Source organism: Hipposideros armiger, unplaced genomic scaffold (genome assembly GCF_001890085.2).
Source record: "Hipposideros armiger isolate ML-2016 unplaced genomic scaffold, ASM189008v1 scaffold_0, whole genome shotgun sequence".
NCBI classification, from domain to species: Eukaryota; Metazoa; Chordata; class Mammalia; order Chiroptera; family Hipposideridae; genus Hipposideros; species Hipposideros armiger.
This window is the reverse complement of record NW_017731350.1, coordinates 11,360,849-11,372,139: the sequence shown is the minus strand read 5'-3', so window position 1 is coordinate 11,372,139 and position 11,291 is coordinate 11,360,849. Positions and strand designations below refer to the sequence as shown.

At 44.9% G+C, this 11,291-nt stretch overlaps 1 protein-coding gene across 1 annotated transcript in view; it reads left to right on the top strand.

Moving 5' to 3' along the window:
• The first annotated feature begins 11,074 nt into the window (after positions 1-11,074).
• The window catches only part of DDX1 (DEAD-box helicase 1), a 32,205-nt gene continuing 31,988 nt past the window's right edge, over positions 11,075-11,291 (top strand). The window contains exon 1 of the mRNA XM_019656381.1: positions 11,075-11,247. Coding sequence (XP_019511926.1) covers positions 11,232-11,247 — 16 coding nt within the window. The 5' untranslated portion in view covers positions 11,075-11,231. The remainder of the gene's footprint in view (positions 11,248-11,291) is intronic.

The window sequence follows — 11,291 nt, the reverse complement described above, 5'->3', positions numbered from 1 at the left end:
CCTCAGCACTGCCCCTCCCATCTCTGCACACAAAGTTTTCTTGGCTTTTCACTCCCCTTCCCTATCTCATCCTTTCTGGCCACCTGATCAACACAGCCACAGCCAGGAGGTGGCCGGCCAGGCCTACAAAGGAGGCTTTGTGACAGGGACAACCGCAAATACATCGCTAAGAATTTTTTTCTTTACCATCATCACACTATGGTAATTGCTTGATTCACACTCACCCTTACCACACTTACCATAGTTTGTACAACAGCACAGGCGTTATAGACCATTGCCTGGCTGACCTCTGCAAGCTTATAGTATGCAGAAACCAAAAGCACAGGCTGAAATTACCCCCTTTGGGAAGTGACTGTACATGTTTGGTTGCTGTCTGCCTCTGTTTTATGAGATTTTATTTTATTTCTGTAGCTGTTCTGGGGTCCTACTATTATGTAGGCTGATCAGTGATCCAACTCTCCTCTGTTCACATGCTGGAGGCTTTCACCCCAGGCTCCCCATCCCACCCCACCCCTATAGTCAGCCCTGAAATCAAAGCTTGGTCCCCAATGCAGCTGGTGACGTCACTGCTTTGCCTGTTTCATGGCTTCTCCTCCCTGTTGCTGGGACTCAGGGTTTCCTTTATTTTCTGGCAAACTCATACATTCACTTCAAAAGTTACGGTTTTGGTTTTACATTTTAACAAGTTTTACATGTTACACTTTTGGTGTTTGTGAAAGCCTTTCAGAATGTCTTGTCTGACAAGTCGCCTGAAATGAAACACCCTGAATGTCACAGAGGGAAACGCAAAGGGGGAGGGCATTCTCCGAGCTATGGCACAAACAGCCATGCAGCTCACAGGTGCACAGACCACAGAGAGCAGATCAAGGATGGCTCCGAAGGGAGGAGCCTGGCAGCTTCCAAAAGGATGGGCTTGTTTGCCCACATGTCTAAGACGCCTCTGGGGCTCCCCAGAAATGTCTGGTGGGGAATTTTACAGATGACTGAGGGTCCTGTGTCACCAACTGGGAGCAAGACCAGGGAAATCAGTGTTTCCTGTTACAGAGATGGTTACCATTCTTGTCCACAGGCTGGGGACACCTAGGGAGTCTCAAATAACACCAATAATTCAAAATTTCAAAACCCAAATACTGTGATACTTTGTGGACAGGGACAATGGTTTTTTAATCTATAAACCCAGCTTGAAGGTAAGCCTTTAATATGCACATTTTTAACGACTGTATGAATTATTCATGGTTATGTTGATGCTGTTATCCATTAACCAACCCTTTTTGCTTAAAAGGAAGATTGCACCTTTTAAACGTCATTTATTTTCTCCAGCAAAATAATATAGGCTCGAGAAAAATGTCTCTCAATAAGCAGACCATTCATGAGCTCTGATTTTTTTCTTCGACTGTTGTAATGAAATTCTGACCAAAGTCCTTCAGTTTATCCTTGAGCTTCCGCTAATAAACGACAATGGAAATATTAACCAAAAGAACAAGGAGTCAATGAAGCTGATGAGGAATTAATACCGTGTTTTGATAGGGCAAAGCACTAATTGAAAATGCAGAAGCTATTAAAATATCAGGATCAGACACTCTGGAAAAGTTAAATTAAACACTGAGGATTAAGAACCATTTGAGGTGGAATTACTAAATGTCTCTCAATTCTAATGATGTTAGCTCCTCAGTGGAATTTCCTGCAATAAACTATTTCCTGTTGAAGTCCTTATCATTTTCGGTTTCTCTTTAGATAAAAATGTATACCCAATATTATACGCTTAAAGTTTTCAAAGTCCAAATTGCTATTTAAAGACAATTTTAATCTGATATAGACGTGAAATTTATGATTAAAAAAGAAGCTTTGCAACCTAAGTCCTGAAGGAATTAACAAAAAGAAAAATTAAAGGCATTTAAGGGGAGACAAAAATCTTTACCAAACTTAAGTCACCAAGTAAGAGAGTAGGAGGTTAAAGTCAAATGTGCTGTATGATCTTAATTGCTCTAGAATTTAGTGAACTGCAGAGATAAAAATCAATAGTTTTGCAACAAGTACACATTTCTAGAATGTCATTTTTTTTTTTAAGATTTTATTGGGGAATTGGGGATGGGGAACAGCTTCGGGGAATTGGTGGAGGGGAACAGACAAGTTGCTGTCCTTTTGTTCTTCAGTCTAGTTGTGGAGGACGTCCCTTCACTGGCCCATGTTGGTATTATCATTGCGCTCTTCCCCGGTGAGGCAGATCGGTTGCCGGCCTCTGGACGGCTGCTCACAGTGGCTCTTGGCAGCTCACACCAGCCGCCAGCCACTCATGGTAGCTTACGGCAGCCCACTGCAGCTTCACTGCAGCCTATGCTGACGCCGGCGACTCACAGCAGCCCAGCTCCAGGTCAAGCTGTTGTTCACCATCTTAGCTGTAGAGGGTGCAGTGTCACTGGCCCTCATGTGGGATCCAAACTGGGGCCCTGCTGCTCAGAGCTGGTGTCCCAAGCCAACGCTTAACCAAAGCGCCACTAGGCCGGCCCCGAACTCTTTATTTCTGTCCATTTTATGATTTGAACTTAACATCTGAGGAATGAAGAAATATTTGTTATTTCCAGCTGTGGTAGCACATTTCCAAAATGGTCCTCCAATGATCTTGGCCCCCTTGTATCCATACCCTTGTGTAGTTCCCTCTACGTGGAATAGGGCTCATCTGTGTAGGCAGTAGGACATTGTAGAAATGATGGCATGAGGCACAAGGGCAAGGGAGTGTAGAATGGATAGGGGAAGAGGATAGTCATAAATTCTAGCTGTGATCACATGACCAGTTTCAGAAACATGGGCTATAATTGTCGAGTACTTCGTCCTTATTTTTTCATGAAGGTGAGATATAGATATAGATATATCTATAAAATAAAATAAAATAAAATACACACACACACACACACACACACACACACACACATTGGGTCGTCGGAAAAGTCATGACATTTTTTGTCCATGTTTTTGAAAGGTCATTTATTTATATAAAGAACAAAGATCAATCAATGATATATTGCCCATTTTGTTCGATAACTTTTTGCCATCATTCAGTGAGCTTCATAATTCCTCATTCATAGAAGGACCTGTCTTTATTTGTGAAAAACTGAACAAGGTGCTGATTTATAGCCTTATCTGAATTGAACATTATACCATGTAAGGAGTTTTGAAGAGAGCGAGACAAGTGGAAGTCTGATGGCACAAGGTCAGACGAGTATGGTGGGTTTGGCAACACATCCCATCCAAGCTCCAAACATTTTTGACAGGTGATCAAACTTGTGTGTGTTCTCATGTTGTCGCGATGGAACACAACTCCTTTACAATTAACAAGCTCTGGACGTTTCTGGATGATAGATTCATTTAAACTGTCCAATTGCTGACAGTACATATTCAAATTGATTGTTTGGTTCCTTGGTAGGAGCTCGAAAAACACAACACCTTTAAAATCCACCACACTGAGAGCATAACCTTCCTCTGATGAATGTCTGCTTTCAATGTTGTTTGAGGCGAATCATTACGTCGGGACCAAGACCGTTTGCACACCACATTGTTGTCAACAATCCACTTCTCATCACAAGTTATCGGTTGCTTCAAAAAAGGATCGTTTTCCTCACATTTAATGAGCATATCGCAGATGTTTATAAACGCTGTCAAGTGAACTTCTTTGAGTTCATGCGGAACCCAAATATCGAGCTTGCCTACATATTCCAGCTTCTTCAGGTGGTTGTAAATGCTTGAATGATGGATGTTCAATGTTTCTGTAATCTTCCATGTCATGTAACATGGGTTTGACTCGATCAATGCCTTTATTTTTTCGTCATCAACCTCGGTGGGCCTCCCTGACCAAGGAGTGTCACTGAGATAAAAAACACCAGCATGGAATTTCCTGAACCATCGTTGGCACTGACGTTATTGTAGAGCATTGTCGCTGTAAACTTTACTCAACTTTTCACAAGCTTGACACATGTTCTTCCCTTTATGGAAGTAAAACAGTAAAAATATGGCAAAAATGCACAGTTTGGTCTTCCATCTTCAACTTGTAAAATCTCCAAAAGTCAACCAAATCGCTCAATTTTTTTTAGAATGAAGCTAGAACTGTCAATTGTCAAATGACATAGCAATAACATAGATACGAATGACTCTAGTACTTCCAAAAATGAATTAGTGCCATGTGTTGCAAACATGCATCATGACTTGTCCAATGACCCAATATATGTATGTGTGTGTGTGTGTGTGTGTATGACAAATATCTTTATTTCCTTTTCTCTCTTCTTCCTTTATCATGTAACATAGGAGCATTCATTTTATGTCATAGTATTTAAATATACACTTTACATCATTGTATTCAAGTTACAAGATATGAAGAAGAAGAGTAAACATCATGGAGGGACCTTGCATCCTTTTTTGGCGAAAGGGTCAGTGAGTTTTTAGTTGTACACAGGTTAGTTGTATCACATTAGGTGGAAAAATAATCTTCTCACTGCCTTTATTTGGAAAGTAAATATAGTTTAAGGAGAGGCATACGGGTGCCCAATTGACCAGGGGTGGACTTTTGATGGTTAATTTTACATGTCAACTTGTCTGGGTCAAGTTGGGCCTCATCAAGTCAATTGAAGGCCTTGATAGAACAAAAGGCTAACCTTCTCCAAATAAGAGGAAATTCTACTAGTAGACAGCTTTCAGACTTGGAATACATTATTGGTAATTTTCCAGTCTGACACCCCACCCTGTAGATTTTGAACTTGCCAGCATCTATAATCCTATAAGCCCATTTCTTCAAAACAAAATCTTTCTATATTTACATCTTATTGGTCCTATTTCTCTGGAGAACTCTAGAACATGGCCACACCAACTTATACCCTGTCCCACATGCTTTTCTTACAATGAGATGTTGACATTCCCCCTTCAAGTGGTGGGAATCTATGACCCCCTTGAACTAGGACAGACCTCTGTAATTGCCTCTATTGACAGAATAGGGTGGAAGTGACACTGCTTGACGTCTGAAGCTCGGTCAGATAAGACCACGTGGCCCTTGGGATGCTGGCTTTGAAATACAACCACCATGTTGCGAAGAATCCCACGTGGAAACATGGAGACACCACAGCTAGCCAACAGCCCCAGCTAAGGTCTCAGCAACACGAGTATCAACTGTGTCATGTAAGTGGAGGAACCCTCAAATGATTCCAATCCCTAGCTTTCTAGTCCTTCTGTCGAGGCGCTAGGCAGTGAGGAATAGATATAAGTCATCCCTGCTGTGCCATGCACAGGTTCCTCACCCACAGAATCTATGAGATGAGAAATGGATGTTTTATGCCACTATGTTTTGGGGTAATTTAGTATGCAGCCATAGTAAGTGGAACATAATTATTTAGAGCTATACCTGAAGCAGCCGTCACACTCTCCCAGGCTTATTATTGTAGCATCATAGGAACCTATGAGCAGGCAGTATAAATTTCCATATTCAGAATTAGTTTCTCCAGGTATTTTGCAGAATTCTTGACCATTCTTTTTATCCCCTCCCCCCTTTTTAAAACATAGCAAGTTGTCTTGTTTCAGTCTGCTTTAAATAACAATCACAGACTTTGTTACCAAGAAAACCTGTGATCAATTTCAACAGGCGGGGAAAGAGCTATATTAAAGCAACAGCAGAGGGAGGGAGGCTGAGGACACAAGCCTGAACCCTGTGTGCTGATGCAAAATGGCTCTCATCTGCAGGTATTGGGATTGAGGGGTCCCAGCAGAGTTTGGGTGGCTGGATTCAGAACATTTGTCTGGTGCACAGTCTGTTCTGAAACACCCACCACCTCCAGGCCATGTTCCCTTACTCAGACTCCAAGTGCAGCACCATTTCCCTAAAAGCCATCAGCATTGTTCACAGGGCTTGATGGGCACTCAAGATGGCGGGTGTGGGAGAGAGAGTGACATTCAGGCCTGCCGCCTGTCAGCACCCAACCATAAATCCTGTCCCTGCCTGGCTTGCTTATAGTGAAGCCGACACAGTTGGTGAGATCTCTTTTTCTGTTTTACAGTCGTTTTGCAACTCATCGGGTTGTCCTTTGTCTCCCTCTCCTCATATATCTGGAGTGACGGACTTTATGGCCACTTCTTCAGGGGATAGAGAATTATAGAGCTCTGGATTTATGTCTGCTTGCAGGGCCCCCTCTGGTCCAAGCACCATAAGGTGAATGCTGGGGCAGTGAAAATGATGTTGCATTCTAATAGATCTGGGCCAGTTTCTGACAGCTTATTTTGACAAAAGCATAAAATTCAATGATTGTTGCTCAGCTCAGGAGCTGTAGGAAATTCAGGGGGAAAAAAGAGGACATTTAAACGTGAGCTATCTCCCAACTGCTCTCTGAATCAGGTAAATGGTGAAAAACAGGGTAAGCTAAGCCAACAAATTTAATGACAACAATGGCTCGTCTAGATGGAAGATGATTTATCCCAGAGGATGCTGTGTGAAAATATTTTGTCCTGATAGTGGGGAATTCTCACCTGCTACTTGAACAAATATGGAGTCTGAGACAAAGGGCGGTGTGGAAGCCAGCCTCAAGATGGCCCCCAAATAAAACACACCTTTGTGTTTCTGTAATAAATAGGCTTCTGTGACCAATAAGATGTTGCAGAAGTGACAGTGTATGACTTTGATGGCTAGGATATAAAAGCTATCAAGCAGTCTGCTTTGTTTTCCAGGATGCCAGCAGCCATATCAGGAGAACATTCCAGCAGCTCAGCAAGAGAGCCATGTGGAGAAGAGGCTCCTGCTAACTGCCGCATAGTCACAGTCACAAGAGCGAGTTACCTTTATAAGCTGAGCCTCCCTCACTAACCTTCAGAAGGCTGCAAACCCAGACAGGGGCTTGACTACTACAGCAAGAATGATTCCGAGTAGAAGTGCCCAGCCAAGCTGATCCTGAATTCCTGTTCCACAGAAGCTGCAAGTGGTAATACATGTTTATAGTTTGAAGTCGCTGTTTTTGGGGGCAGCTTGTTTTGAAGCAATAGATAACTAATGAAGATATATAAATTACAATTAAGTTTAGTTGTGTGGGGCAGAAAACCCAAAACAAAGAAGATAGATTTTATTTCCCTCTCATGTTATAAATCTAAAGTCACGGTTTTGGCTAGTGTGGTACTCCTTGGTGTCAGGGATGCAAGCTACTTCTCTTTAATCATTCTGCTATCCTCAGTATATGGCTCTCTTCTCATGGACCGATATGGCTGCTCAAACCTCAGCCATTGCATCTATATTCCAGCCAACAATAAAGAGGAGGAGCAAGAAGGATGCAGCACCTCTCTTACAGACACTTCTGTTTATATGCCACGGGCAAGAACACATGCATATGGCTACATCTAGTTATGGGGGTGGGGTGGGGGGCTGGGAAATAAGTTATTTATTCTGGGCAGCCACATTTCCAGCTAAAAGTCAGAAATTTAAGGAAAGAGAGAAGTAATTATTGGGGCAAAATAGCCGCATTGGCTAGCTAGAGATTTGCATTAAGCAGGATTTGCTGCAAGGTACTATCTGAGCTAAATATAATTAAGAGTCTGTCAAGAAGACAGGTGTGGTATGTTATAGATGCCTGCACATTGCCATTCATCAGATCAAGAGGTACAGCCTAGCTCCCCTCCTCATAAATCTGTGCTGGACATGTGACTTTTGTTGATCAATAGAATTTGGCGGAAGTACCATTGTGCTACTTTCGAGGCTTGTTTAAGAGCTATGCAGCTTATGCTTCCTATTTTTGGAAGCCATCCCCTTGACACTCAGCTACCACGTAGGAAGCCTGTCATCCCTGGGACTAATCCTGCTGTGAGAAGGCCATGTGGGGAGAGTGAGACCATGTATAGGAGCTCTGTGGCACCACACATGGGACAAAGTTTTCTCAGATCTTCCAGTCCAGCCCAGTCACCAGCTGAGTGCAGCCAAGTGAATGACCCCACATAATGTCACATGGAGGAGAACCTCCCTGCCCCAAATCCTGACTCACAGAATCATGCATGAGCAAAGAAGTTGTTTGTTGCCTTAAGTTGCTAGGTTTTGGGGTAGTTGTTACGCAGCAATAGATAACTGAAGCTGAAAAAGGCTGTTTTAGGGAGAGGGAACAGCGTTAAGAAAATGCATAGGGGTGAGAGGCCATCTGCTGCAGGCAAGGAATTGTACATAGTTCGATATGCTGGCGGGTCCAGTGACCCCAGGGAATAAGCAGGAAGTAAGCAGGAGGCGGGTGGTGGAGGGGCCGGTGGGCGCCATCCCAAGGTGGGTGGAACCAGGAGCCTTACCAACGAAAAGCTGTATCCAAGAGGAGAGGGCTGACTAATGGGGGGTTTGCCCCCACGAGGTTGACTCAGCAGGGTTCAGGAGCCAGAGGAAGTACTGCTGAATCTTCTCATAACATGTAGATCTGAGGACAAACTTCCTGGGCAGCATTTGAGAAGGGAGAAGTTGTGGTTACTTGTGCAGCGTGATGGGTGAGTTTGTGTCTGGTACTGTGAGGAAGTACTTGGGGATGTAATGAAGATATTGCATTTTCTAATCAACTTTCTAATGTTCCAGGAGGAAGAAGAGTGCATGCCACTCAGGTCTTCCCGTTAAAAAGTTTCAGGTAGGAACTTTTAAACTCATGGTTGTCTCTCTCTGCATGGGAGTCTGGAAAGGTGACTCCCATATACAGGCTGAGCCTGTATAATAGAGAAAGGCAGGGGGAAAGGGGTCTGTGTGTGGCTTTTGGATGGACAGTCCACAGAATCCTTCACAGGGCCCACCCTCTCTACACTGTCCTAGGTATCCGAAGGACACACGTCTTAGGCCTGTCTTAGCAGTTGCAAAGCCACGTGTTCTGCGGTGAGCTATGCAAAGCACAGTTTTTCTGGGTGCATGAATAACGTAGTAAAATTCCACCATAACATAATTATAGGGGTCCAAAAGATCCAATTACATAAAATGTGGTGTTATTGTGAGATTATATAGAAATAAACGTCAGGTGGGTACCAGGGAAGTCCCAGCTGGAAGTTTTAAGTCCTGTTTAAACTTTACCCGGCTCAGCTGAGGTTTGCCGCCACCTGGTGGTGGTTGTTCCTCCCACCTAATTATGTACCTGGGTTTGTGGGACCAGGCAGGGAGGGTATTCCTGGACTGTCCCCCTACAATGAGGGGGAGGGCGTGGCCAGTGTCTTCTCTGCTCTCCCGTCTCCCAATAGCTGTTGTTTCTGACTCCCAGGGAGAGATAAAGTCCTGTGGAGGCGGGGAGGAGATGCCCACCTTTATCTGGCTAGTGTCATGGTGATAACTCTGGCGCTCTCTGGCTCAATTATGCTCAAGGTGGTTCTTTCATCCAGGGTACTGTCTGTGTGTATTGTGGGAGTTCCTTTGCTGGTGTCCTCCAAGTGTAACTCATATTTGTCACACACACACACAGATGAGGCAGGTGCTATCTCTCCTCTGTTGAGGAGCTATGACTACAACAGGGTTCTTTGGGGGTTCGTCTGCTGCATCATTTAGCTTCTCCAGGCAGCTCTCTTGGGCACCTTCTCTTTGGAGATAACTTCAAGTCCACTCTGCACAGGTCCAGTTAGCCCTCGGAGGAAAAAAGTCACACGTTTCCTGCACAGTTGTTGGAAGTGTGGTCTGCCCCCACAGCAGCCTTCTCCTCTCTGTCTCTTCTCCTGCCCTGCTGCCTTGGGGCTTTCTAGCCACAGCTTCTTCTAGCATGACTATGCTTCCCAAACTCCAGGGATCAAAATTTCTCTGAGTAATACCCTGGAAAACTATCCTCTGAGGAAGGAAAAATGCCACAGTGCTTCAACGACTCTCTTCAGAGAAATATTTTCTCTTACCTTGCACCTTCCATCCTTTCATACGTGTATGTTTAAGGTGAGGATTGGCTATGGGCACGAAAACCAGGTTTCAGATTTCCCCTTTGCAAGTCCTGCATAATACGTGATCTTGTGCCTGTCTTTAGAATGTGGGGTACATGGCATCTCTTCAGAGCTGCTTACATTGCATAACTCTCAGGGATATCATTTTTATGAATCTATGTACATTTAATGAGAATATAGTGTATTGTGAATGGTGCTCTCTGGAGGCTGCAGGCCTGAATGTATTGTCCTTGGCTGTTGGAGCCTCAGGTGAATCCTGTTACGTGTAGTAGTAATAGACTAACACATATTGTTACCATGTGCCAATATGGTGCTTTATTATTTATTAGGTGCTTTACCTGTTTTATTGAATCCACATAAGAATCCTACAAGATAGGTACTATTATTCATGACTGTTTTACAGGTGAGTCCACTGAAGCCCAAACTTATTAAGGTTACACAGTCAGCTAGCTAGTGACAGAGCTAGAATTCAGACCCAGGGAGTATGGCTCCTGAAATCCAACTCCCGATACATCTTGCCGGAGGGTTTCACTTCTCTCCATGTCGTTTGTTCTGTAGCAGAGGATACAGCGGGGCCCCTGGAGGGAGGCAGGTGTGGCTCAGATCCCACACTGCCACTTAGTAGCCGTGTGGCTTTGGATTCCAGGTCCTTACCTTTCCTGAACCTCAGTGCTCTCGTCTAAAGGTACTAATACTACCGGACAGAGTTTGGGAGGGTTAAGCAACTCATTTACTTTTCCTTTCTCTCTGCAAAGAGAAAGGAGTCAAAACTTCATTGAATTAAATAAATGTGAAATTATCAATATTACATCAAATACTGCGGAAAGGAGGTTGGGAGACCCAAATCGTTATCTATTTCAGGGGGCCAGGCGTTCACTAGTATTGGTTTTCTAGGCCACGAGTTCAGTCCATTCTGCAGGTTTATTCACACACTCCAAAGCCCTGCTTCTCTTTGAGAGGTTGGGGGTGGGGGTAGGGGGGGCTGAAGGAAGTAGGAGAGGGCACAGTTCTGCTGTGAGGTCCTCCCGGGCCATCGCGTGACCCTCCACAGAACATCTGCTTCCTTATGTTTGGAAAAGTGGTCCGGCTGACACATCGCATGCTCTCAACCAGCGCTGACTACCAGTGACGTCTCACGACGACCGGTTCTGGCAAGGTCCCCCGGAACTGGGTCCGCGGCCCGGCGTCCGGGGCTGGTCACTTCTTCCACCGGAACCGTTTTCCAGGGGCTGGGTCGCCGCCCGGACCGGCAAAGCCGCGGGCCGAGCGCCGGAAGCGCGCGCTGCCACGGCGCAGCGCGTCGGTGCCGAGGGAGGGAGCGCGGGCCTCGCCGCGGAGGACGGGCGAAGATGGCGGCCTTCTCCGGTGCGTCTGCGGCGCTGGGGCTGGTGCGGGCGGCTCGAGCCGCG